At 40.0% G+C, this 27193-nt stretch overlaps 1 protein-coding gene across 2 annotated transcripts; it reads right to left on the reverse strand.

The window, feature by feature from the left end:
- Positions 1–6121: 6121 nt before the first annotated feature.
- Positions 6122–26430, reverse strand: DHRS9 (dehydrogenase/reductase 9). Of its 2 annotated transcripts, none has more exons than XM_059167107.1 (5): positions 26270–26430; positions 14997–15370; positions 13399–13657; positions 9571–9734; positions 6122–6774 (listed from the first exon to the last, which is right to left on the reverse strand). In XM_059167107.1, the coding sequence occupies exons 2-5, from the start codon at positions 15307–15309 to the stop codon at positions 6551–6553; spliced, it is 960 nt and encodes a 319-aa protein (XP_059023090.1). In that variant the 5' UTR covers positions 15310–15370; positions 26270–26430; the 3' UTR covers positions 6122–6550. The 2 variants fall into 2 exon arrangements, with proteins under 2 accessions (XP_059023090.1, XP_059023089.1); XM_059167106.1 differs by having other exon boundaries at positions 14997–15377.
- Between the last annotated feature and the right edge of the window lie 763 nt (positions 26431–27193).

Here is a 27193-nt window from a genome sequence, read left to right on the forward strand (position 1 = left end):
AAAAATACAGCCATAGGGAAACAGTATTTGTGGGATCATGGCCTTCTGTCCTTTTTCCTTTTTCTGATCTTAAAAGCTAAAAGATTCAAAGAGCTGGTCTTGGGTCAAGACAGATGATGTAAGTCCCTTACTGAGATTAGCAAAAGCTGATTACATATAAATTCTTGAAACAACCAACAATAATATTAACAATAAATAAAATCAATAATAACAAAAAAGAAGAAAAAGAAGGAAAGTAAGAAAATCTAGACAGAAAACTTCAAGGACCTGAAAAATGGTGTATAAGTGCTCCAGTTATTTTATTGTGAGAAAAGTTTAAAATTAGAATGGGGGAAAACAAAAGAGTCTATATTTATATAAGCTCAAAATTAGGCATCATTTTAATGCATAATATTATTATTTTTTTAATTTTATTTATTTATTTGACAGAGATCACAAGTAGACAGAGAGGCAGGCAGAGATAGAGGGGGAAGCAGGCTCTCCTCTGAGCAGAGAGCCCAATTTGGAGCTCGATCCCAGGACCCTGAGATCATGACCTGAGCCGAAGGTAGAGGCTTAACCCACTGAGCCACCCAGGTACCCCCTTATGCATAATATTATTGCCTAGGCAAGACTCATGTTAGATTAGTAAAGTTTTTTTTTTTTTTTTTTTAAAACAGGCCCAGAATTGAGGTTTAGAAAAGTACCCTGCTTCTATATAGTGGAGCTCAGTGGTTCTGAGTGTGAGCTCTGGCATCAGACAGTCCAGGTTTGAACCTTGGCCCATACTTACATGGAGTATGAGCTTGTGCAAATTGTCCACCTCTTCGTGACTTCATTTCTCCAACTCTAAAAAACATATCTAATATCCAAAATATAGAAAAACTTCTTTACCTCAATAATAAAAAAACAAGTAACCTGATTAAGAAATGGGTAAGTGCCTTGAATAGATGTTTCTTCAAAGAAGATATCCAAATAGCCAACAGGTAAATGAAAAGATGCTGAATATCACTAATCACTGATGATCAAATAATGCAAATCAAAATTACAGCGACGTATCAACTTACACTTGTTAGGATGGTGATTATCAAGAAAGCAAGAGGTAAGTGTTGGTGAAGATGTGGAGAAATGGAAACGCTTGTGCACCATTGGCAGGAAAATGAAATGGATCAGCTGCTGTGGAAAACAGCATGGAGGGTCCTCAAAAAATTAAAAAAAGAAGTATCATCCAACAATCTCACTTCTGGGTTTTTATCCAAAAGAAATAAAATCAGGATCTCAAAGAGGTGTATGTACTCCCATATTCATTGTAACATTATCCATAACAGTTCACATATGGATACAACATAAATGTCTACCAACAGATGAACCAACAAAGAAAAGGTGATATATAATGACAATGAAAGATTACTTAGCCTTAAAAAGAAGGTATTTCTTCCATATGTGACGACATGGAAGAACCCGGGGGACAGTATGCTATGTCAAGTAAGCCAGTCACAGAAGGACAAATACTGCATGATTCCATTTACATGAGTTATATAAAATATTCAAACTCATAGAAGCAGAGAGTAGAATGGTGGTTTCTAGGGACTGAGGGCAGGGGAAACGGGGAATTGTTGTTCATAAACTTCATTTATGCCAAATGACTAGGTTCTAGAGACCTGCTGTACAACTTTGTGACTTCACTTACAATCCTGTGTTGTACACTTCATTTAAGAGAATGGATCCCATATTAAACGTTCTTACCATATTAAAAACAAATAAGTGAAACAACAGTAACAACAACAAAACATACCTGAGATATGGTTAGGGTTAGATGAAATCATTTGTGCGATATCCAAATGCATTAAGAACCTTACACATACTAAGTATTAAATAACCATTGATAATATTTTCTTATTATACCTGTGGGAAGCTAGTTTGCTTGGTTTACTGATCCCAAACCCAAGCACCACCATTCATTGGGTGGCATCGTACTGAAGTTCCAGCTGCCATAGCTAAGAGCAAAAACAGACCCAGATGGCTGAGAGTAATTAGCAACCCCCCACTCCTGCCTCAGGATAGGACTAAATGGTTTTTGCCCAGGGCTTATGCTATGTATCTATAGTGGAATCCTTTCCATGTCCAGTTTCTCAAAAGGGACTGAAATGGTACTGTTCAGGGCAGTTGCTGGTTGTAGAGTGTGACAGAATGCTACGTTGCCTTGCCTGACCCATTTCAGGCCAGAGTGCTATTTATTTCTAGGGACTAATCAGCCAAGAGCTGTGATCTGGTCCTTTCTCAGGCAGGTGCTGTGTGCAAAAAGAGCTCCGAGATTCAGCTAAACTAGATCTGCACCAGAGCCCTGACTATTTTAGTGCCTCATATATATAGTAGGATGGAAATTATTCATATTTTCTTTTTGAAAATGAGTCACAGGGTTGAGGAAGAATGTCAGTATTATGAATATCAACAGAATTGTCTTATTTTTTAACAGGCAAAAATCCATGAAATTGTCAACCAGTATAGTCCTTATAAACTGTGGCTTAGTTTAGATTGTTACAAATAATTTCTATACATTACACAGCTTTCCAGTTTGAGACTGTTTAACTATTTCCTCCATCCTGATGGGACTCTGATCTCTCACATTTCTGAGAATTATTGGAATTAATAGAGAATAAAGCTAAAATTCATCATTTTTCTTAGAAGCTCCTGGCTATTTTCTTTATTAAAAATTGGCCGGGTTTCCCAAAGAAGTTATGGATTTCTGAAAAGATTTAATTTAGTATATTAAAAAGTTTTATTTTATTATTTTTAAATTTTTTTTAGAGGAGGGGAGAGACAGAGAGAAAATCATAAGCAGACTCAACGTCCAGCACAGAGCCCCACCTCATAACCCTGAGATCATGACCTGAGCCAAAATCAAGAGTCAGACACTTAACCAATTGAGACATCCAAGCACTCCCAGAGAGACTTTAAATTGAAGTGGTTCTCTTTAGCCTGGCTGGCTTGGCCATATCATCCTACAGGCAGAGAGGTGGATGAAATGATTCCTGATGCTCCCTGTTCTGTGACCACGGAGCCCAGAATGGCTCAACATGGACAGAGGTTCCTTCACAGTGTCTCGGGACCAACAGACCGTTGGCGACTCATTTCCAAAGGGAGGCTTACAGAAAAAACAGGAGGTAAGGAGACTTAAGGAAGTTATAGGATTTTAGTCAAACTGATTCTTTAATACCACAATCAATGAGATTGGCAAGCCCTATCTTAAGTGATAGATTGCCCCCTAGTCAGAAAGGCTCAGAGAGGCTGATTTCTAAATTCATTCAATAAATATTTTTGAACAGTGATTCTGTGTGCCAGCACTGTGCTAGGCAAGGGAATACAAAGATAAGTGAAGAGTCATGGTTCCTGATTTCATGAAACTTAAAGTCTGGTTGGGGAGACCCATAGTAACAAACTAATTACACAAATATGTAATGACAGATTGTGATAAGGGTCCTGTACAAGACAGAAACCAATTTGGGATACAAAGACTGTGGTCAGAGTTTGGAACTGTACAGGCTTCCTTGAGGAAGGGTCTGAGATCTACAGGATGAGGAAACTAGATAAACAAGAAAAATGGAAACTTCCTAGGCAAGAGCATGGACGAAGGGTCTGAGGAGGCTAGCTGAGGAGAAGAGCCTCAAATGAGGCTAATGAGAAGTGCTGGGGCAACGTCATTTATGCATTTTTGTCCTTAGCCATAATGCAATGGAAACCCATTGAAGGGTTTAAGAAAGTGGTGGTGGGGAAAAGAGTAGAATAATTAGATCTGAATTATGAATAATTCTGACTGCAGTGAGGAGAAATCATCGAAAAAATACAAGGGTAAATATACTGCCATTGAGATAAGGGATGATGAAAGCTTGAATAGATGATTCCCTTGGAGAAGAAAAGTAGTAGACGAGGTATCTCCTTAGGAGATCAAATTGATAGTAGTTGGTGCTTGCCTGGGAAAGGGTAGGTCGGGTGAGAGTGGTAGGAACTCCAGATGTGAATATCTTGTGGATATCCAGATAGAGCTACAGAGGATGTAGTGGGATTTTTTAGGTCATATCAGAGGAAAAGTCTGGGAGGTTCTCCTTGTGCCTCCAAACTAAGTGAGGAAAGGGTCCCCTAAACGAGAGGTGGTAGAGAGACAACATCTCACTTTAACTTGACCACAGATTCCTGGAGAAGCTACTCTAAGGCATCCCAAGTAGTAATCTCAGCTTTTGGATTATAATAAGCTTTATGAAAGAAGGGGCCGTGTCGTTCCTTACTGGCCAGGACTTAGCGGAATGCCCAGTATATGTCCTCCCAAATAGTATAGATAAAAAATATATTATTTTCCTAAGAGCACAGAGAATATCAGAAGTGATGGTGAGATGGAGAGAGTTGAGACAGTCATACCTCAGACTCCTGGGGCAATGACCTTTTTATGCCCCTCCCTTCCTCTCTCCTTCTCTTTCTTCCAGGTCTTGTGCTTTTGTTGAGACTATACCTTTATATTCCAAATACTGCCATCTTCTCATTTAGTTTTAAAAGCTTACAAGGTTGCTTGGATGAATATACTTGATTTTGTTTTGAGATGATATCGTATTTGGGAGCATTCATTGGATCGATGAAACAGGGATTTGACAATTGTAGTTACGTGGAGAAATGAGCAAAGAACTCAGGTCCAGGTGAAACAAAGGAAATAAGACCATTAGGTAGACCCCACAACACAACTGGAATGGTTGGACGTCCAGCAAAGCAGGATCCTGCCGATTTTAAAAGTCCTGGAAGCAGCAGAGGACAGGACGATCAGGGAGAGTGGGCCCGACATTTTTAAAACAATGTGATGAAGCCAGGACCTGGGAATTCAAGGTGAGAAGGAAGAGCCTCAGCAAACAACGCTGATGAACTTCGGCTCCAAGGACAAGCTGTGCGAGGGTTCCCTAACCTGCGGGCGCTTACTGGCAACAAGAAGAACTCAGAGATCTTAAAGGTGAGCTGTCAATGGGACCCCAGGATGGAGGTGACTTCCCGGGGTTGGTAGTGACAATAGCTTAGATAACTTTGCCTGAGAATTCTTCTGATTCCTGCTGTGATTTTCTTCATTTTCATGCAAAAAGGATGAGTGTATTTTCCCTTGAAATAATGACATGTATGTCCAGGTGGACTGACACCATTGAAAATTTGTTTTTTCAAAGTCATTAATACATTGCAAATGTGAGAAGGGGAGACTACCTCATGAACAGATGTTTCCAGAAAGGTGGATAAAAATGAATAGCATTACTGATCTCTTCAAATGGGTATGGTTTCATGCAGCAGATATTAAATATTTTCTTCACAATAAGTGTGTGTGTGTGTGTGTGTGTGTGTGTGTGTGTCTGTGTGTGTACATGATACAATTTTTCTGGCTCTTTCACCCTATATAATTTAGCCACAAATATTGAATTTTGACACTTCAGGCTTTTCATGTGAATTGTCAACCAGCCTACATGAGTGATACTGGGTGCTGCTATCTGGAGAAGCAACCGTGTAGAGAACTTGTTTTGGGATGAGGTGTGGGACCAGGGTCAGTCCAATAAGGACCACGAATATGAGCAAAGAGCAAGTTACAGCTGTCACTGCAACTGTAGGCTAGAGTCTTAATTTAGTTCTATGTCTTCATGGGGCTTCAGAGACACCTCAAACACAGGCTTTCCAACCTTCTTGGGTGTAAGTTGTTGCAGATATTCTGGGTCTTGTTATATTTACAGTCATCATAATGACATGAATACCTTCTGTTTTTCTTCTTTGGAACGAGTGGTTACTTTTGTTACCAGCTTTCCATAGACAGCTGTGTGGGCATCTGTGTTCACAGCAGCCTTGAAACGGCTGTTCAGCCTCCACAGCTCCCTCTAGAACAGGCAGGCTTGTCTTGGACTCTCCCTCCCTCCACTTCCATACTTGTTTCTTCTTTACAGTCCTCTTGTCCTTCTGCTCCTCCCCTATCCTCCTACTTGCAATCCTCCCTAGTGTTTCTCTGTTCTAGTTCGTTTGTATGAGTCACATGATGCTTCCTCACCCCACCTTCCCTGACCCACCACAGGTTAGAAAACTGAGTTCCAGTCTTTCTGAGTCTTCTTCTCAGCAAATAAGACATCCAACCCACTCATGAAAGTATTCTACTTTTCTCTGAACATTTTGATACGGGACAAATAACTAACATTCTGGAGTTCAAGGTGTGGGGGCTAGAGGCAATGGGGCTGGCAGTGGCAGAGATCATGTTGGATGGGAAAGGCTTTCAATTTCCCTTACATATATTAAGCAGACAAAACCTAAATATTGGGCAGGTGCTATCATGGCCCTTTATGGGATAGGTCATTGCTGCCCTTCTTCTCAAAGAAGGCTTAAGAAGGGACCCTGGGACTTTCCCAGTGTGGGTAGGACTCCCTCGTGTATCAAAAGCAGCACATCTAAATGATCTAAATGAGTCTGGGTTGAATTAGGTAAGGAATGAGACCAAAAAGGAGATATGCCCTTGAAAGCAGCCAATCTCATAGCCTGGGGTAGGCATTTGTTGTCTGCTGAGTCACACCGGTCACACCGCCTTGGGATTAGCCAGCTCTACTTTCTGTTTCAACAATAAGAAGTCTTGCAAAACTGCTGGCATGTGAGACAGAGGTATCCAGAAGGCCTTGGCATCTCTCCCAGCAACATAATGGGTCTTTGGGAAGAGACTTGTGAGCGCATGGTCCATGCACTCCACCACCAGGGAGAGGTCCACGTTCACAAATGAAGTTGTGCCTTTCAGCTTGTCTAGACCTGCAGAAAGAGACAAAAGTACATGTACTCTTTGGAAGAAGGGGGAAAGGAGTGTATGAGGCCAGGGTGTAAAGGGGAGGATGTGTGTGTGTGAAAATTTCTTTTGAATTTGCTGTTATAAATTGAGGCCCCTGTGGTGGGTTTGAAGGATGCAGCAATGTTTTCGTTCGACTGCTCGCTCTCAAACTTGAGTAGGCAGCAGAATCTCCTAGAGGGCTTGTTAAAACCCAGTTGCTGGGTCCCACCACCAGCTTCTGACTCAGTAGGTGTGAAGTGGGACCCAATAATTTGCGTTTCTATCAAGTTTTCAAATGATGCTGTTGGTGCTGGTCCAGGGAGCAGACTTTGAGAACCACTACCTTAAAGCAATGAGAGAAAGATACTTTATAAAGTCCATGAGGCCTCTGAGCCCAAGAAGCTATGGGTTTGATCCTAAATTTGTTTTAAGGGACTACTATATGCTTAGGAAATGGGGAGGGGCTGTGCGAGTATGCATGTGTGTGTGCGTGCGCTCACATACCTTGTGTCTCTGTAATTCGGTGAATAAAGAGGGAATCATCCCCAAAAGTATTGACTCAGAAAGCTAAACATATCCTGGTGATCAGGCAGCTGAAATGCTTGAGTAACGTTCTAGGGTCATTTTAGAGAAGCAGGTATTTTATCAGAAGATTGGTAATGGCTTGGAGCATTCCTGCAGTGTTCTTAAAACATACCTGAGTTGTGTCTTCCTAAGAGAAAAATCTATGATTTTAAATCTCTTTTTCAAGTTAAGGCCCCTATAGTCACAAGTTGTTCAAAGAACTTACCTAACAAGTCTTAGTGGCTATTTTAAACTTTCACAACTATAGTCTAGGAAATGAAGAAGGGTGAGCTTAAATTCGTGGTCTGCTTGGGAATTATGAGTCTGGCTGATGTTCAAGTCCTAGTTTGAAAAAATAATAAAAACAACCAGTGCAAAACTGTGCTCAAAGCCTTCTGGTATTTCTGAGAGGGAAACACCTGAGCCAGGGGCCAAGTCAAAAATAATTTTGAGATGGAAGTTGATGACCTATTATAGGCATTTAGAAAGTATCAGTGTTAATATCAAAAAGAGAAAGCTCTTTTAAATGAAGTATTTTTTAAAAGATTTTATTTATTCATTTGAGAGATGCAGACAGCACGATTAGGGAAGAGAGGGAGAAGCAGGCTGCCTGCTAAGCACAGAGCCCTATGTAGGGCTCCATCCCAGGACCCTGGGATCATCACTTGAGCCCAAGGCAGATGCTTAACCACTGAACCACCCAGGTGCCCTTATTTCTGAACCTACTTAGAATTTTGAGTTGATAATGAGTGAGAAACACAAGTATTTTATAGCAGAGGTTCTCAGCATCTAGTGATATGATAGCACTGGGAGGTTTGTGAAACCAGACATTCTCCGTACGTGTGTGCGCGCGTGCGCAGTCGGGTCAGGTGGCTGGAGGAGTCTGTCATCCTAAAAACCTCCCAGGTGGATTTGACTTGGCTCTTGGCTCCCTCTTGAAAACTTCTGGCCTTGAACCTTGCCACACTTGGCTCTCTCGCCAAATTTCCAGGTGAAGAAGCAGGACCAGAGTTTTGAGGTTACAGTGACACAAAGTTAGGTGGGGCCCTGTGTGGCTTAATGCAGGAGCCCAGTAAGTGTTTGAGGAATGTCGACTAAGCTTTAAACATGACCAGGAAGTTTGAGGTGGAGGTGGAGACCTGGTACAGGAAGTTCCACCAGCTCCTTAATGCCTCGTTTCCATGATCGCGCAGGGCCCAAGACTAAATGGCAAAGTCAGGCTGTCTGGGTTCAAAGCCAGCCCTTCCACTTACTAACTGTGCAGCCCTGGGCAAGCAGCTTCTCTGTGCCTCTGTTTCTAGACAATTCAGGGAATATCTCCTTCACAGGGTTTATTTAGACATTTAAAATGAGGCAGTCCATGTAAACCACTTAGAATGATGGCAAGTACCAAATGTTCACTATATGTTAGTCATCATACACTAATCTATTATTTCCATCCCTGACTCAGTATGACTTAGGCTGCTGCTTCGCCTTCCATCTCCACCCCCCGTGCATTCCTGCTCTGGAAGCCTTCCACCCAGATAATTCCTTCCTGGCCTTTAGGCCTTGCTCAAACCTGACCTGTCTCAGAAAGGCCACTGGCCAGCAATGCTTTCATCCAGTTCTGAATTCCTTTGGGCAATTAGAGACTGTACTGTCTAGCACCCCTTCCGGGCTTTTGGGGTCTGTCTAAGAATTACAGGATCAATTTTCTTGCATTCTGCACAGTCTCATTGTTTTATAATCTCACTGGTTACTTTTTCTCCTCCACTAAACTAAGCTGGTTAAGGGTCAGAGTCTGAGTCTTGGTATTTTGTAAACTCCATAAATCCTTAACCAATGTTTAGTGAGTGGTTGGTGTTTACCAAAAAGAGGAGGCTTGTGTAGAAGTGAAGACTGTGGGCTCGAGTCTAGGCATGACCGGGAGGAGTTGTACAGCTGTGTATAGAACATTCACCTTTCCATGCCTCTGTTCACTGCTCCTATGGTTCTTTTGAGGAATAAATGATAGAATTCATAAGGTAGGATTTGGCACGGGGTAAATGCTCAGTAAATGTTTGTAAACACTTGAAGTAAGAGATGGCACTGGAATTAATAGGGATCTTTAATCCATATGTTATCTCCCTATTGTATATCATTAACAAAACCTTGTTTTTTCATTTGTATTTGAGTCTTCTTCGTGTTGCCTAGAACAATGAACTCCGGAGGAACCCTGGGCCCACGCAGAGACTTACTTTTTTGAATGTAACCTTCTCCATACTGTTGTTTGATATCTGGAGACAGATGCTTCCAAATGGCAAGTTTTTTTTCAGTGGCTTTTATTGGATCTGATAATCCTGTTTTGAATAATCCTGGTTCAATACATGAAACGTGTACACCAAAAGCTTTCATGTCCCGTCTGTGAAAGAACACATTGATGATGTTTAATCCAGGTTTATTTGGAGAATGTTTGCTATTTGGGTGATTATTTTTGAAAGAATTTTTTTTTTAAGATTTTATTTATTTATTTGACAGACAGAGATCACAAGTAGGCAGAGAGACAAGCAGAGAGAGAAGAGGAAGCAGGCTCCCTGCTGAGCAGAGAGCCGGATGTGGGGCTTGATCCCAGGACCCTGGGATCATGACCTGAGCCAAAGGCAGAGGCTTTAACCTGCTGAGCCACCCAGGCGCCCCTCGAACGAATTTTTTCATGGGATCACAGAAATGCATGGGTTGGAAAGGAATATTTAGTTCTACACTCTCAGTTTGCAGTGAGGAAGCTGAAGTTAGCGTGGTGAAGGCTGGTTTAATGGCAGAATGGGAAAGGGATCTGGGCAGACCCCCTCCTGGACTAGTGTTCCCCACTAAGTCATACTCTCTTATTAAATTGACAAGCAGTCGGGTTAAGGACAGGTTTCTTCTTGGAATGCAAAAAACCTTATGGGAAATGGAGTGATGACTGGCCTGAATGGACCAGTCTACTTCTATTTTAGAAATGTGAGGACATTGCGACACAAATGAGGACAGGCTGGGGACACAAGTGTGACAATCTCTGATGTGGCTCACCTGCTCCCTATCCTGCTCAGTGAGATCTTTCATTATGTGGCCTCAGATTTACTGGGCCACAAGGTTTTAGGGGAATCATGATGCACTTCCCCCTTTTAAAAGCAAAACGAAGAATTGCAAACTGTTATATGAGCAATTATTTCCTAAATTTAATGTATATTTCCACCAAGGATCTATGAGAAAGTAATTACTCATTTTATATAAGTCTTTACCACATGATTTTTAAAGAATTGTACCAATGAACTTAAAATATGAATTATCTTACATTCTGCTTTCAGCAACATGCCTATTGTTTAGTTTGCAGTGTAGTTTACTAAAAATGCAAATTAACTTGATCTTGAAAGATTTTGAAAAGTATGTTGCTTGCATTAAAATTATTAAAAGTTATTTTCTAAATTTACTTTACTCACTTATCTTCTGTGCTTCTTTGGGTTTTGGAAAGTATTTGGAAAGATTTGTCACCCCATCTACTAATGAAAGAACATACAATCTAGGGACAAATGGCTTTAAGTCACCCAACTAAGTTTACCAGGTAAGTCAAACCAGTATGAACCCAGTTATGTGTGCTGTGTTGGGCAAATACAGCTTTGAAGAGCTCCAGCCTTCTCCCAGTTGGACCATTGACCCTAAATCCTCCTATATATAGAAATTCTGGGACCACCACTGGACTGGGACCTGCACGCACAATACCATTCCCAGTACCAGCTCCATGATTTAGAAAACAACAACAACAAAATGAAACCATTCTTTACTGGGTAATTTCAGGCATGGTATAGTGCATTGCAAACACATAAGTCCTTCAGCTGAAATCCCTTTTTATTTTTATTTTTTAGTTATTTATTTTTTAAAAGATTTTATTTTTATTTATTTGAAAGAGAGAGAGAAATCACAAGTATGCAGAGAGGCAGGCATAGAGAAAGAGAGGAGAAAGCAGGCTCCCCGCTGAGCAGAGAGCCTGATGCGGGCCTCAATCCCAGGACCCTGAGATCGTGACCTGAGCCGAAGGCAGAGGCTTAACCCACTGAGCCACCCAGGTGCCCTGAAATCCCTTTTTTAAAGTGGTTATTAGTCTCCAAGAGGGTGGGAAGAAACCCTGGTGCTTTTTGTCTCTCTCTTTCCTCCCATCATGTGGCCCCATGCCCAGCATATGTGTGAAGTAGTTGGCAGAATGGAGTAACTTCCAGCAGGAGGGCAGTCCCAGGAAACAAGAGAGAACTGGAAAGATGAGAGAGAGAGGAGCTCAGGAAAGTGCGCCTCTAACATTGTTTATGCACAGCACACGTGCATGTGTGGGTCTGACTTAGAGAAGCGAACTCTGGGACAAGCATCTTTCATATCCCAGATGGCTACTGTGTAGTACATCTGCAGAACAGATTTGAATACCACAGCAAAGTCTTTAAAAATCAAGCAAACATTGAAATCTCAAAGTACAGAATGATGGTTAGCAATTGTGACCTGAATGCAACCTCATCAACTGTCTGCTAAAACAAAAATACTGGGGCACCTCGGTGGCTCAGTCATTTAGGCAGCTGCCTTCAGCTCAGGCGGGCACCGTCCCTCCCTCTGCCCCTCCCACCCCACTCATGCGTGCTCTCTCTCTCTCTCAAATAAATAAAATGAAGCAAAAATATCAACATTCTCCATAGGACTTAAATAAGACCCATAGTCTCATATCATTCCAAATACTCAGCATAAAAAGAACTGGCACATTCCAAATGTTCAGCATAAAAAGAACTGGAAAATCTCGACTCACATGGGAAAAGACAATGGCAGATGCTAATGCCGAAGGATACAGATGTTGGAATTACCAAAGTCTTTAATGCAGCTATTATAAAAATGTTCCAAATACAAAGGAAAATACTCTTGAAGTGACCGGAAAGTTAGAATATTTCCCAAAGAAAAGAAAAGACAAAGAAGAACCAAATGAAAATTTTATACTTGAAAAACACAATAACCAAAATAAAATATTTTTTGATTGGACTCAATAGCACTGTGATGATGGAGGAAAGTCAGTGAATTTGAAGGTAGACCATTAGGAATTATCCAATATGTATAGCAGAGCGAGAAAAATGAGAAAGTGAGCAGAACCTTAAGGATTTATGGGACAAAGTCAAAGGTCTAACATTTGTGTTATAGAGTCTCAGAAAAAGAAGAGAAAGACTGGATTGCAGAAAAGAATGTTTGAAGAGGCAATAGCTGAAAACTCATCAAATTTGACCAAAGATATAAACCTACAGATTCAGGAAACCCAGTGAATATCAAATGTTACAAATCCAGAGAAATCCATGCTTGAGGGCACTGAGCTGGGGTCTTTATTTGTTAAATAGATTCTTTGTTTTGAGCTCTGGGGTTCTCTGATAACAGAGTGGTTAGTGCTTTCTTGTGGGAGCAAAATCTTCACCTCTGATTAGTAAATTCCCCCCCCCTTTTTTTTGGGAAATGGACGCATCAGAGGAAATCTGTCTTTCTTGTCTTTGCGGGGTGGGGTGAGGATGGGAAAGTTATCATCCATTTGGCTGTAGTGTCTGAAATGTATGGAAATTTGAATCCAGAATTTGCAACAAGAGGGGGACAAAAGCTGCATAGCTGAGTTATTATTTTGTGATAATTACATTTACCTTATCAGATAATTTTCTACTGAGGGTTTAAATAAGATGGTACTATTGTTTCTGCAACTGACGGTTATACCAATGGAGAGTTATACCCTGCCTTAGGTTTTCTATATGATTCCCTGATTATATAACACACCGACCTGTAGAATATAAATTTACCATCACTGTCAGTATCATACATTAATGCAAAAAAGTAAAAAAGACTTGGATAGACTTAAGTTCAAATCTCAATTCTACCACTTACCAGCTGGGTGACCTTGGGCAAATTGCTTAATCTCTTTGTTTCAGTGGTATTGCCTACAAATTGGGAATAACTTAAAGCACTAACTAGAGTGTCTAGTACATAATTAACATTCAGTAAACATTAACAGCTATTATTTCCTAATATGTCAATGTTTGCTTTACCTTAAGCTGTCATTGAAGCCTTCTACTGCATATTTGGATGGATTATAACCCCCTCCACTGAACGCCAGCCGACCTCCAATGCTGGAGATATTGATAATCCTTCCTTGAGCTTTTTTGACCAAGGGAAGCAAATTTAGAGTCACATTGATGAGGCCAAACAAGTTCACTTCAATAGGTTCTCTGTAGTCCTCCACTGTCAGCCAATCGGTGGGAGCCAGCACGCCGAGAACGCCGGCATTGTTGATCAGACCCCAGAGACCTAGATCAGAGTGGAAAGGAAGCAGGTGTGATGGAAGATGGCACTTATATGGGCATCCTTGATGGAAATACAGTCCCTGCTTTACACAACTCTGCCATTTCCTTCTTGTAGACACATTCCTGCTCTGAAATGCTTTACAGTTTTGGGAAGGAACTACTCTCTAAGAGGGTAGGGAGGCGAAATTAAAACAGTTGGAGCTCTGTTACTGGAAGCCAGTCTCACAGTAACTCTATTTCTGGTTCTGCATGTAAAATACTGACACTGAATGAACCTTTTGCTTTTTTGTCTTTTTCTAAAATATTTTTTTATTTTTTATTAACATATAATATATTATTAGCCCCAGGGAGGGGTACAGGTCTGTGAATTGCCAGGTTTACACACTTCACAGCACTCACCATAGCACATACCCTCCCCAATGTCCATAACCCAACCACCCTATCCCCCTCCCCTCAGCAACCCTCAGATTGTTTTGTGAGATTAAGAGTCCCTTATGGTTTGTCCTCCTCCCTATCCCGTTTTGTTTCATTTATTCCTTTCCTACCCCCCAAGCCCCCCACATTGCCTCTCAAATTCCTCATATCAGGGAGCTCATATGATAATTGTCTTTCTCTGATTGACTTATTTCGCTATTGCTTTTTTTATCATAGATGCAGAGTAAATTGGTCTATTTTTTCCATTTACTAGATTGCAAAGCCAGAGATTATTTATTTATAAACTACTTTTTACAAAGAGCAATACAATCTACTTCATATCTATTTTTAGTAAAAAAATAAAAAAATCCAGTCATCAATTGTTTTATGATGGAAAACATTTAATATTGTTAAAGTTATTTGGAACTCAAGCATTAAAAATCGTCAGGAGCATTATTAAGCCATTGCTTTTGTGGTCTGGAGTCTCAACTAAATGATGTAGATATGATAGAGAAAATTCACGTACATTGATTGCTTGCATGATCTCCTGTAGCTTTAAGCCCCAAGTTCCTTCACTGTGAATGTAGCTAAAATGTAGCTAATGTAGCTAAATGTAGAATTTTATGTAGCTAAACTAGAATTTTATGAGAGAAGTGCAGGGAAAGTCAATACCTCAAACTTACTTCGAAATTCACCCACTGGGACTTAAGACTGAGGATAATGTGGGCTGTGTCTCTCATGCAAACAGTGAGCTTGCAGCTCAAAACTATTGAGGGCTTTATCCTAAGATTTTTCCAAGATTCTCCAGTACCATAGCTGGTATTTAGGAGACATTTTCTTGAAAGGTCATTTAAGATCCAAACACATTTTATTTAGCTGTAGCTAATTTACAACACCCCCTCCATTCTTCCCACCCCCACATCACTCACCTTTCTCCCCAACTTGATTTTTCACCCACTGGGCAGTCCTCTTGACATTCTCCGGGTCAGTTACATCCAGAAGCACAGTGTGAAGCCTTTCTGAGGTTTCTGCCTTTAAAGCTGTTGACTCTGATTCAGTCAGACAGGCAGCAATTACACGAAATCCTTTTTTATCAAAAGTTCTGGCTGCCAAATTTCCAAAGCCAGTGTCACAACCAGTTATGAAAATATACTTATCTGTGATGTCTGCAATCTTTAGTTGTCTTTTATAATTCCATAGAAAACCACAAAGGATTAGGAGGGCTAACACCCAGAAGAACATTTTTTTTCTTCTGTATAGGATAGGGACTCTCCTTCCTTGAACAATAAAAGAAGACAGGGACCTGAAAGCTCAAAATTAGAAAGAAAACTCAAATTAGAACAATCAAGGTGCTATAACCCAACACTGACGACTTCAGATATTTTAATGCACTTGAGTGAATAGTTAAAAAAGAAGAATAACTATTATTTGGCTAGGAAGATGGCCTTTTAAGTGCTCAACCATTCCTCTAAAGTAATGCAAAAACTAACCAAAACAGCCAGAAAAAGTGAACAGGAGAGAGGTTCCATGGCGAAGCTGACGCAACTCTTGTGTTGATATGAATGAATGTATGAATTTATCCGTCTGAAACAGAGACTGTCACAGTAAAATCTTATCGCTTGTGACCTTGTGAAATTCAAGAGTAGAATAGGCGAATCTATTAGAAAATGTTCAATTTCAATTGATTGATTAGATTCTTAATTATTTTTATACTGTCAGGTAAAGTAGTTGCCACTATGAAAATATTTCCAAGTTGGTTTCCATTTTCTTATTTTCAGTGGGTTATTGTCATTCTTCAACCCAACTCTGAGATCATCCCAACTCCATGCAGGGATTATGCAAATGCTTGGCCACCAGGGAGCGCCTGGACAGAGGGTGAGATGAATGGGAAGAGATTGAGGGATGATGGCCAAAGGCACAGCATCCCAAACAGAATCAAGAAACCTCAGATTCTGTTCTCTTTGCACACTAGTTTCTGTGAGAAAAAGAATCACATGACATAGGATAAAGGAATGCAAATTCTTTCTGGAAAATCATGAGGCTTTGACCATAAGTGCAGCAGGATGACCTAGAAAACTAATTAGTCCAGGCTAGAGGTGGCCTAGAGGCAAAAAATCAAACAGGTGGAGGGTTTCAGAAGATTACCACTTGAATTTTCCCTCAGCATGTATTACTTTTTTATTTTTTCCTAAATAAAAAACAAATTACTATTTCATGTAGGCTGACTGTACCAATTTAGAAATATCACAGTTGTTTTGGAAATGTTAAAGAAAGAATACTATGTTAATTTTATAGTTTTTTTTTTTTTAAGTAGGACTTGATTTCATGACCTTGAGTCCAAGACCTGAGACAACTGAGCCAACTGAGTTAACCAACTGAGCCACCCAGGTACCCCTATTAATTTTATAGTCTTGACCATTTAAATGCATATGCCATCTTAAAAATTGTACTAATTATTATACAATGTTTGGCTGCAAAATAACATTTGTGAATAAATCAAGCAATTGTATTATTGAAAACAAGTGTGATACTAATTTGGAAGCATAATATCAAAAGTATCATGGAGTGAGACTTCAAACTATTTGGGATATAAAATCCCATATATATTGCAATGTTTGTCATTTACAATGACAGCCTATACTATCACTTTTATTGTGGGTACTGATTGCTTGGGAAGAGCAAGCTATCCCGTAGTAGGAAGTGAACGAGAACCAGGCAGAGATGGGAGATGAGTGTGGGGGGTGACATTTGCCTGTTTGCTTCAGGTCTGAGCATCATGGCAGCTCAGACATCCTAGCTCAGTCATAGGCAAACCAAAGGAAAGAGATCATTAGGTCCCACACCACATAGGAGCAGCACTGGGTCTGCATTGGCTCTCTCTGCCTTTGGAAGCAAGAGGAGTCACAGACAACATCACCTGCGGGAGAGACCTTATTTCCTTCCCTTTTGATGCAGGAAGTTTCCTTGCTTTGCCCTGTGTTCACACATGTCTCTGCCCTTGATCTGGATCCATCCTTAAAATCAAGAAGGGCTTTGAGTGCTTCACAGAGGACAATGGATAAGCCTGGAGTTGAAGTTTAGACCTCACAGATGCTTTGGGAATCATGACTGTTCATGGACCCTATGTTCAAAATGCTTGCAAGGCCAAGCAATTTTATAAGAGTGGGTTTTCTTTTTTCTTTTTTACAGCTATTTCCTGGTTTTTCATTTGAACCATTTAAAAAAATTGTTCATCTTTTTTCTGTTTGTAAAAGTAACTTACGCTCATGGTTAAAAAAATTGGCAGATACAGAAAAAAAAAGAATTGAGTAATGATTATCACATTTGACTCTTAATATTTTTGGTACATATTTTCTTCCAGTTTTTTTTTCCTGTATATGTAAATATTTCTTTCTCTAATAAGGAATAAAAATATACACACAGATAGAATTATACACATACACTCATGTACTCACTTTCATGCAACTTTGTTTCTATTGCTTTATAAGGAACAGATTACTTCAGATTAAAAAAAAATCACTTGATATAATATATCATCTTCACTTCTCAAGGAAATTTTGGTCTCTGATTTCATCTTTCTTCCTGGCAAAAAATCTTTAGCTAAAGAGAGAAGAGGTAAGAGACTGTCTTTGATAAAACTAAGTCAGAGGTAAAAATTAAAATATAGTGGGTTTAAGCAAACTGGCTGATTCTTTTTATATGGCTGCGTCTATTTCTAAAGCCATCAAGTTTTTAGACGATCATGCCTTAATAATTTGGGTTAGTTTCCCAAATCTTTCCTGTGTAGGAGTTTCTTATTTATGGAAAATTAATGCCCAACTAGTAGAATTTTTCCTTCTTAAATATATAAATACATTAAAAAGCGTATAATTTTGAGGTAAGGTGTTGGTGTAACTATCTCTTGGGAAATTTCATTTTTAGAAATTTTAAGGAAATTTTGTATTTATAAATTTAATTAATATAGTGTATTGTTCAACTCTAGCCTCAATAAATTGAATAATTGAACAACTAAATGTTGAATTATTTTCTAAATGGATTCTGTAGCCTTCATTGCAATCCAAATTTCATAGAGTTATTTGAAGAATGCAAATGCTCATGGGGTTTATTGTGTCCTAGATCAGAGAGTGGAAACTTTCTATGTCATCATGTTTTGCTGGGCAAGCAGAAGGGGAGGAATAGCAAAAGAATGGTTTGCATTTGTGAAGCATTCTACACTGCACTTTTAAATATAGATCTCATTTGATTCTCCCAACAACCTTTTGAGTTAAAGGGGGCATGTTATTTGCCTCATTTTATAGAAGAATTAATAAGCCAACTAATAAATGTAAAAGAAATGATAGAATTAGAAAAATCACCATTTGGCAACTGTAATAGTAACAATTACTTCAGGCAAGAGTGATCAATGGATGCTAAAATTATTAGGTGAAATTCTGATAAGAAACAATAATTATAGAATCTCAAAATATCTCCCCGTGAGAAATGTACTAATTAAAAAGAGAGCAATAACAATTTCACAGCGGAGAAATCTGACAGATACCACCTTAATCAAGTAACAAAAATTCACACCACTAGTTGTGGGACAAACCAACATCATGGGCCCCCTGGTACTGTGCACTGGGAAGGACACAGAGGCACTTTCCTGCATACATGGAAGCTAATCCTGCATGAAGACATATCTCCCAACTCTGCACAATATATGGCCTATACTCTTTAAAAATGTCGAAGTCATGAAGGAAAAAAAAGAGTGAAGACTGCTCCAGATAAATGGGAACTGAAGAGATATGATAACTCGTGCAATATGTGATACTGGGTCAGAAAACTATTTTTTTTTTCTTTTGCCAGAAAGAACATTATTTGCTCAGCTAGTGGAATTTGAGTAAGATTTGTTGATCTGATAAATAATATTGCAACTCAAGAAATATTCATTTCTCAATTTTTATAATTTATTATGATTATGTAGAAAGTGCCCTGCTTTTGGGAAACACACACTGAAGTATTTAAAGATTAAGTAGCACCGTGTCTGCAACTTACTCTCAAAGTTAAGAAAATAATAACTATATTTATATAAATAAGTAAACATGTTAAGGAAGCAGTCTAAGTGTTCGTCAATAGATGAATGGATAAGGAAGATGTGGTTGCCAAGCCACAAACAGGCAGTTGCTGGGGCAGTGGTGGTCAAGGGGTGGGGGTGAATGGGCGAAACAGGTGAAAGGAATTAAGAGTTACAAAATTCCAGTTAGAAAATAAATAAGTCCCAGAGATAAGAGGTAGACCATGGGAAAAATAATCAATAATAACATAATAACTTGTATGGTGATAGGTAGTGAGCATTTTGTAATGTATACAAATGTCAAGTTACTATATCGTACACGTGAAATTAATATAATATTGTATACCAATGATACTTCAATTAAAAATAGAACAACAGCAACAAAAACCCTCCATACATATGGATATAAAGAGAGAATGACAATGCAGATGTGGTAAATGTTAATATTCGGGGATTCTAGGTTGTATTATTCTTTCAACTTTTCCATAAGTTTGACATTATTGCAAAATAAAAAAGTACAAATTTGACAGAGGAAAATAAAGTGGTTTTTTTTTTTTTCCCTAAGAAAAGGCTTCTTTTAATCCAAAGGAGTTTCATGCATGAATCAAGAACTCCAGCACTTCAAGATCTAGTGACCTTGGACTTCTAATCTTTGGTAAGTTCACCTTCACAACCACTAGAGAAAAGCAAAAATTCAAACTTAAACCGTCAGGCTCCCTCCTCCCTCCTCATGCTCTCCATTTCCTCCTTACTTCCTCTTTCATTAGCCAAACTCATTTTATCCTTGGTGACAGGCAACAGAGAAGAGCTTTTTAGTTGTCAAGGATGGGCTCACATTAAAATGTGTGATCTTCATTATGTACCCCTCTGGGCTGAGAGTCATTTCAGATGCTGGTGTCCCAGCCTGCAGCCTGAATCCAGGGGACTACCAACATCGACCGAGAGTTTCATATAGCCTGTTCTTACCCCAAATACTATTGTCCAAGAAATAGCAGTTCTTCTTCATTCCTAAGGTTCACATTCCTCTAGGTCATTGCATTGAGTCAATCACAAACCAACACACACAAACCTTTGACTTCTATCTTAGCCAGGATTCCATGTGTGGTCGTGTTTCCTAGCAGCAGCCCTTGGTCGGAGTCATTGGGAACGCGATGCGGACGCAGAAGCTGATGGATGGCCGATTGGTTCATCGACCACAGAGAAGTAAATGAATGACTGTGACTACTATGGCCGCCTCAACCATATTCTGCCAGCCTGGCTGCCTCCGCATGGCCCGTTGTTCCCGATAATTCAGGCTGGGGGCACTGACCCTAGTTGCTTGGGTCGTTTGCTTATCAGCTTTGTCTTCCAATTTATCTCTCAACAAAGCGTTTAGCAGGGGTACACACCACTTGGCTGAAAGCAAGAGCCCCTCATCTGTAACAGTCTTCTTAGGACCCAGGGGCTGTGAGCCCACGGGCTAGTCAAAGCTGAGGACAGAGTGAGGGGAAGCAGATCTGCAGGCCCACACGGGGCGTGAGGGCTGGCGCAATTCTAAATATGCATCCTCTGAACTGGCCTGGAGATTTTCCCTAAGCTAGTAAAAATAAACCTGGGAAGACAGGACTGAGGCCACACACACACACACACACACACACACGCACACACACCCCGGCAGGGCTGGGGTTCGGAACCCAGGTCTCAGAATCAGGCAGATAGAGGTCCAGTGCCCGCTCCTCGATCATCAGAGGTTTTTTGGGGAAATTTATTTATATTTTCTTAGCCTCCATTTTCCTAGCTGTAAAATGGAAATAATCACTTCTCTGGTGGAGAGTACCTGGTAAAGTAAAGGGATCAATGCCTGCTGCACAGGAAGAACCTCATCATTAGGGCGGGATCAGTCGTGTTCACTCGTGAGGGGCCTGCTCTGTGTGCTGCTCAGACCTCGGCAATGGGTACTTTTTGTTCATTGAGGTGAAACAATTATTTGTTGTGCGGTCTGTTCTGAGTATTGCAGGATGTTTAGCAGCACCCCCTGGCCTCTACCCCCGTGATGCCAGGAGCACCCCCTCCCCAGTTGTGACAACAAACAATGTCTCCAGACATTGCCAGATGTCTCCTGGGGGACAAAACAGCTCCCAGGTGAGAACCACTGGTCTAGAGCTTCCTTGTGTTGGGAGTCCAGAACCACTTTTCTGGAAACTCAGTCATCAGTTCCTTGGTAGGGCCACACTGATAAGGATTATTTTTTATGGCCTTACCAGAAAAGTTTTATTACTTATAAATATTGCTTCTAGGCTGCTACTCTATGTGTTAGTTTCTGTGATTTTAAAAAAGTGCCTTTTTTGGGATGCCCAGGTAGCTCAGGGTTTAAGCATCTGTCTTTGGCTCAGGTCGTGATCCTAAGAGTCCTAGGTCAGCCTCCCTGCTCTGCAGTGAGTCTGCTTCTCTCTCTGCCCCTCCCCCAACTTGTCCTCTCAATCTCTCCCTCAAATAAATAAAATAAATAAATAAAAAGACTTAGAGTAAAATTATCTCCATTATATAGAGTAAGAAACAAATTCAGAAATGCAGGCTACACTATGGAGTATTATGCCTCCATCAGAAAGGATGAATACCCAACTTTTGTATCAACATGGACGGGACTGGAAGAGATTATGCTGAGTGAAATAAGTCAAGCAGAAAGAGTCAATTATCATGTGGTTTCACTTATTTATGGAGCATAAGAAATAACATGGAGGACATGGGGAGATGAAAAAGAAAAGGGAGTTGAGGGAAATTGGAAAGGGAGATGAACCATGAGAGACTATGGACTCTGAAAAACAATCTGAGGGTTTTGAAGGGGCAGGGGGTGGGAAGTTGGGCCAGCCTGGTGGTGGGTATTGTGGAGGGCACCTATTGCATTGAGCACTGGGTGTGGTGTATAAACAATGAACTCTAGTACGCTGAAAAGTAATTTAAAAAATAAAAAATTTAAAAACAAAACAAAACAAAAAGAAAGGCAGGCTAATTGTCTCAAGATAGGATCGTGGCGCTGTTTTGAAGACTGATACCCGGGCCACTCACATTTGGTTATTCACCATTTCTTCCTCTGCTCCACTGCCACCTGGTTTCCCGCTCAATCCGGGAGTCTGGGCTATGTGTACACTTCTCTACAACCACCAGTACTTGCATGAACCTTGGCAGTAGGTAAAATAAATGCTGTCGAAGGAAAGAAGGAAGAGAAGAAGGAAGAAGTTTCAACTCTAAGCCCAGGGTTCCGGTGGTAACTGGATTAGTCTCCGAGCCCTCTGAACCATCAGACAGAAGGTAATAATAGCAACATCATATTCACACTTCCAATTTAGAGGAACTTTAAGAGTTTTTGAAAAGTGTTCGAGGAATATTTATCTCATTTAATTGTCAAAATATTTCTGTGAGCTAAGTAGAACAGGTTTCCTAACAGAAAGTCATTATCCAGAGAGTGGTTAGAGCTAAAATTCTGATCTCTCAACTCCCAACTGTGTAGGAGCAGGAAGAAGTGCAAAGAAATTAAAGCAGAATCAGTTAACAGGAGGAATAAACACACTTTATCAAAAGTCTTGATCATGCCACAAAGATTGAAAAGGAACCAAGAAAGGAGAACTAATTGTCTCTTTCATTGCCATGCAAAAATGCTTAAGTGTAAGCACGTGTTTGCAGCTGTAGGAAACTATTGCAACTTGATTGCCGTCCTTGCTCACTTCTGCTTTTTTTAAACTTTCTATACCTGGGTGTCTTTTCCCCCATTAAAAATAAAAAAATAAAGATCCTCTGATTTCACTTCTCTTAATCACATTCCTCACTCTTTAAAAATAAATGACAGTTACAGACAAACAAAAAGAACTGAGAATAATGTCTCCATGTCTCAATGTCATGGTGAGCCCCATTTTCCATAAGAAATACAGAATTCTTTCTAAATACTCCCTCTCATGCGACTTGATTTTATTTCTGCGTAATTCCACGAGGGGCTTTGTTTTAGAAGGTGATACTACAACTAGTCAGTTACACTGACTGATTGGAATGTGTAGAATTTTTATTTACTTTCAATTTGTTGTAATCACAACGCAAGCTGAATCAACAACTAAATAGTTTCTTTAAAAAAATCAAAGAGCATTTAGCAGTAGCTTTCTCAAATGTTTTCCTTTTGAAGTTCTCTTTCACAACTTTCTTAATACCCATGGCATTGGGAACATGTATGTCCTTAGTACACTTAAATTTTGTTAACCTAGCTATATTATACCAAATTCCTTCTTATTTTGACATTTTCCTTGAAGTAAGAAGTTCTGTTTGTTTTTTTAACCCAAGTGAGCTTTCACAGATTTTTGCCACACCTCTAAGAAAAAGAAATAATTCGACCTAATGCAAAACTAATTTATATGATGAATAACATTTCTGTGAAAAAAAGTGTGCAAGTTGGGCACCCAGAAATCTAAGGAAATTTTTTTTCAGCAGAGCCAAGGGATCCTATATAAAATATGCTTAGAAAGGCTTCTCTGAGGGTCTGATTAAAATAATAGTAATAATAATAATAATAATAATAATAATGGTTATGATGCTGCTGCTGATACAATTGAGGTGGTCTTCGTTGTCATGGAAACAGTAAGTTCTCTCACTCCATGGAATAAAGAAGTTCCTCCACCAGTTACATTCCCTTGAATCCTGCTTCCTTCAGGAGGGAGTTAGTGTGGGATACCCAGAGTGTTATTTGTGTGGTGGGACCAGTGAAGTGTGGAAGAGTGTATGTTTCCTCTGCAGATTCATTCATTCAGAAAGTCTCCTAGGAGAGGGAGGGCAGCCACTCCTAAAGGAGGGAAGGCCTGATGGGCTTACACTGGTATTTTTAGTTCTAAGGATAAAACTATCTCTAATTTTCTTTTGCCTTCTCTCAAACATTTTAAATTATAATTCATCATAATATCCACAATTATTAATTAATAAATTATTCCCCATTCCCCTCAGGTTGATTACTTTGTCAATAGGCTTCCTGATGGTATTGGCAGGTTAAGAATTACTGTGAAAGCCATGGTTGCTTTACTTAAGAGATGATATATTGTATACGGTTATAGCTTGTCATTACAAGGCTTCAAAGAAAGCTTACATGGGCGCCCGCTGGCTCAGTCAGAAGAGCATGTGACTCTTGGTCTTGGTGTCATGAATTCAAGCCTTATGCCGGCTATAGAGATTACTTAACAACAACAACAACAAACTTAAAGAAAACCAGAAAACTTAGTGTTGGGTCCATGGTCAAAGGAGCGAGACTGATACAAAGCGAAGGTCAAGCAAAGCTTTATTTGGTGCCAAGCATCAAGAATCAAACTGACCAGCCAGGGCCGTCTTTTGCAAAGAGGTGACCCTTCTCAGCCTCACAGACTAACTTTTTTTTTTTTAATTTTTTATTTTTATAAACATATATTTTTATCCCCAGGGGTACAGGTCTTCACAGACTAACTTTTATAGAGTAAAGGCCATGTGGTTGAGCCTGGCCACCAGGTGGCCAATTGAATTACAATTCACCCTATAGTAGCTATTTGAACTAGTCTATCACTCTGGTCAGAATTGGCGCCCAAAAGGCAAGGCCCACATTCTTGGGTGGTTAGGGAGGTACTTTCCTGATTGGATGTCTCCACCTGACTTGACTCATCCTTGTATTCTGGGCTCTGTTACCTCCCCCTGACCTGACACGTCCTGGTATATGGGCTCTGTTATCAGGGGCTGGTCAGTCATACTTTACTGGTTTCCCAGATTTGTTTCTAAGTTCCTCTGAGGTGTGTGTGTGTGTGGGGGGCAGGGTCAATCTAAATTTACTGTATAAACAACAAAATGGCTTGCTCTGGCTAAGTAGGCCCTTACATTTAGAATATGGAGACAATGTTATGTATAGATGCTGAAAGTATGTTCAAAACTTCAGTGTGTTTCTTTTGTCTTCACTTAACTTTGAGCAGAAGGAATGCTCTGAGGTTTTAGTCTGTACCTTAAGAAAGTAACATTTGTTATAAGGATTTTACGACCAATTCCCCCTTTCCTCATTTAAAGTGTAGGAGATAACTATTTTTTTCTTGTATTTAAGCACTGGGATTTATTCTAAAAATTGGACACACTTTTCAAATCTCAAAAACACAATACAAAGATGATATGACATTTAAATTTCATTTTATGCAGCATCTAACCACGGACATTCTTAGAGCATCTAGCATATGCCAAAGGATTCTAAGATAAATAAAGCATAATCATTACCCTTGAGCTAGTGTGTAGGGGGACATTTCAGAGCTATTTGTACAACCCAAGTTGATTTTTAATTTAAAAATATGTTTTATTTAAACTTTTTCTGCAACTGCTAAAAATCAACCTACTGAGGGAGTGCACCACACACCATTTAAATCCTAAAGCCTTTAACAGGGCATGCTGGGATTAACTGGCAGCAAAGCCACTAAACTACCCACTGTATTTTGGGAGTCAAAGTGAAAACAGACTTGGACTTGGGAGAAAGCTCAATGTCTTCTTGGTAAAATGTCAATCATAGGATCATACATCTGAAGCAGGTTTACTGCTGTCATCTTAGTATCCAGGAACCCAATATTGTGCATCATATGCATTATGAGGAAGTTCCCTGATTCCTTCTGACCTAGAAGGAATTTTTCTCACTCACTGAGCATGCCTGTGTGCATTCGCCTCAAGGGACGTCTGGTAACACTGGCAAAGCAGGTAGACAGACAGATCAGACCCATAGTTTGCACAGAACCCCAGTAGCACATCTGCGGTTCCAGTAAGAAACTCCACTAAGATTCCTACTCCTTTCGGAGCGCCCCCCCATCCAGTTTCCAGTTCATTGTTAGATTTACAGATGGTGTCAAATAGGCACAGAGAGAATAACTAGATATAAATTTGGTTGTAACTATAAGGTGTCAAAGAACATTGAAAGAGAGACCTGGGGATGGGGAGTTCCAGGCAAGGACCCGGGTGACACTGGCATCACGTCTATGGTAAGATGGACTCAGTGTCCATCACAGCCTTCTAATAGTAATATTATTATTACTATTATTACTTCATAGCATGAAAAATAACTTGATTAGTTCTGTAAGAGTGAGGAAAATCAAAGGCAGTTTGAAGATGGAGAAACGAAGGGATAAATGACAGAATTCAGTCACTGGTTACCTTTGGAGATGAACTGGCGTAGAGAAGCTGTGGGGACCGGCTAGGCAGAGGGTGGTTCTGTCCACTGTACTGAGGAAGGAAGGATTGAGCCACCTGACCACACCAATCCTCTGGAGGAGGAGATTCCCCGGGCTTCCGTCCAGCTCCGAGTACACACATGTGTGAAGAGCCCTCAGGTTCCTTCCTCACTCTGAGTCATTCTTTTGTGACACCAGCTGATGACTAAATCTCTCTCCAGTGGCTGAAGGAAGCCAAACAGCTGTGGGTCATGTGTTTTTGGAGGAATTGGTAGTACCTTCAGTAACTTAAATTTAACAACTTTCAGGAGGGACTTAAAAAGGATGAATAACATTCCTTTATCTCTGAGTGCAATCTCTTGACCAGATTCAGCAGTTGAAATAATGTAACGTGGAAGCATTTTGTAAACTGTCCCATGCACATTGTTTTAATCAATTAATTTTTTTAAAAGATTTTATTTATTTATTTATTTAACAGACAGAGATCACAAGCAGGCAGACAGGCAGGCAGAGAGAGAGAGAGAGGATGGGAAGCAGGCTCCCAGCTGAGCAGAGAGCCCGATGCAGGGCTTGATCCCAGGACCCTGGGATCATGACCTGAGCCGATGGCAGAGGCTTTAACCCACTGAGCCACCCAGGCACCCCTAATCAATTAATTTTGAGTTGTGATTACTATTCATAGTCTCTGGGTTTTTGTTTGTTTGTTCGTTTTTTCTTCCTGTTAACTTGTCTGTTCTGATTTAGTACTCTTTGCCTGCTAAGAGAGTAGGTAGGGGACACCAATCTTGGAGGATTCTTTTTCTCTCAGTTTTTCAGCATTGATGAGCAATGAGATGAAAGTGATTTAATGCAATGAGGTTCTGTACTTATTTATGAGTTTTAATTGGTGTTTGAAGGCATGACAAGG

The sequence above is a fragment of the Mustela lutreola genome, chromosome 3 (genome assembly GCF_030435805.1).
Source record: "Mustela lutreola isolate mMusLut2 chromosome 3, mMusLut2.pri, whole genome shotgun sequence".
Classification (NCBI taxonomy): Eukaryota; Metazoa; Chordata; class Mammalia; order Carnivora; family Mustelidae; genus Mustela; species Mustela lutreola.

What these genes read in the sequence shown, in the direction of transcription:
- DHRS9 (XM_059167107.1), bottom strand. Translation starts at nt 15,309, where the DNA reads ATGTTCTTCTGGGTGTTAGCCCTCCTAATCCTTTGTGGTTTTCTATGG. An exon ending in GGCTTCAATGACAGCTTAAG is followed by an intron (nt 9,735 to 13,398) that starts GTAAAGCAAACA and finishes GTTCTTTCACAG; the next exon opens with ACGGGACATGAAAGCTTTTG. An exon ending in AGAAGGTTACATTCAAAAAA is followed by an intron (nt 6,775 to 9,570) that starts GTAAGTCTCTGC and finishes CTCTTTCTGCAG; the next exon opens with GTCTAGACAAGCTGAAAGGC.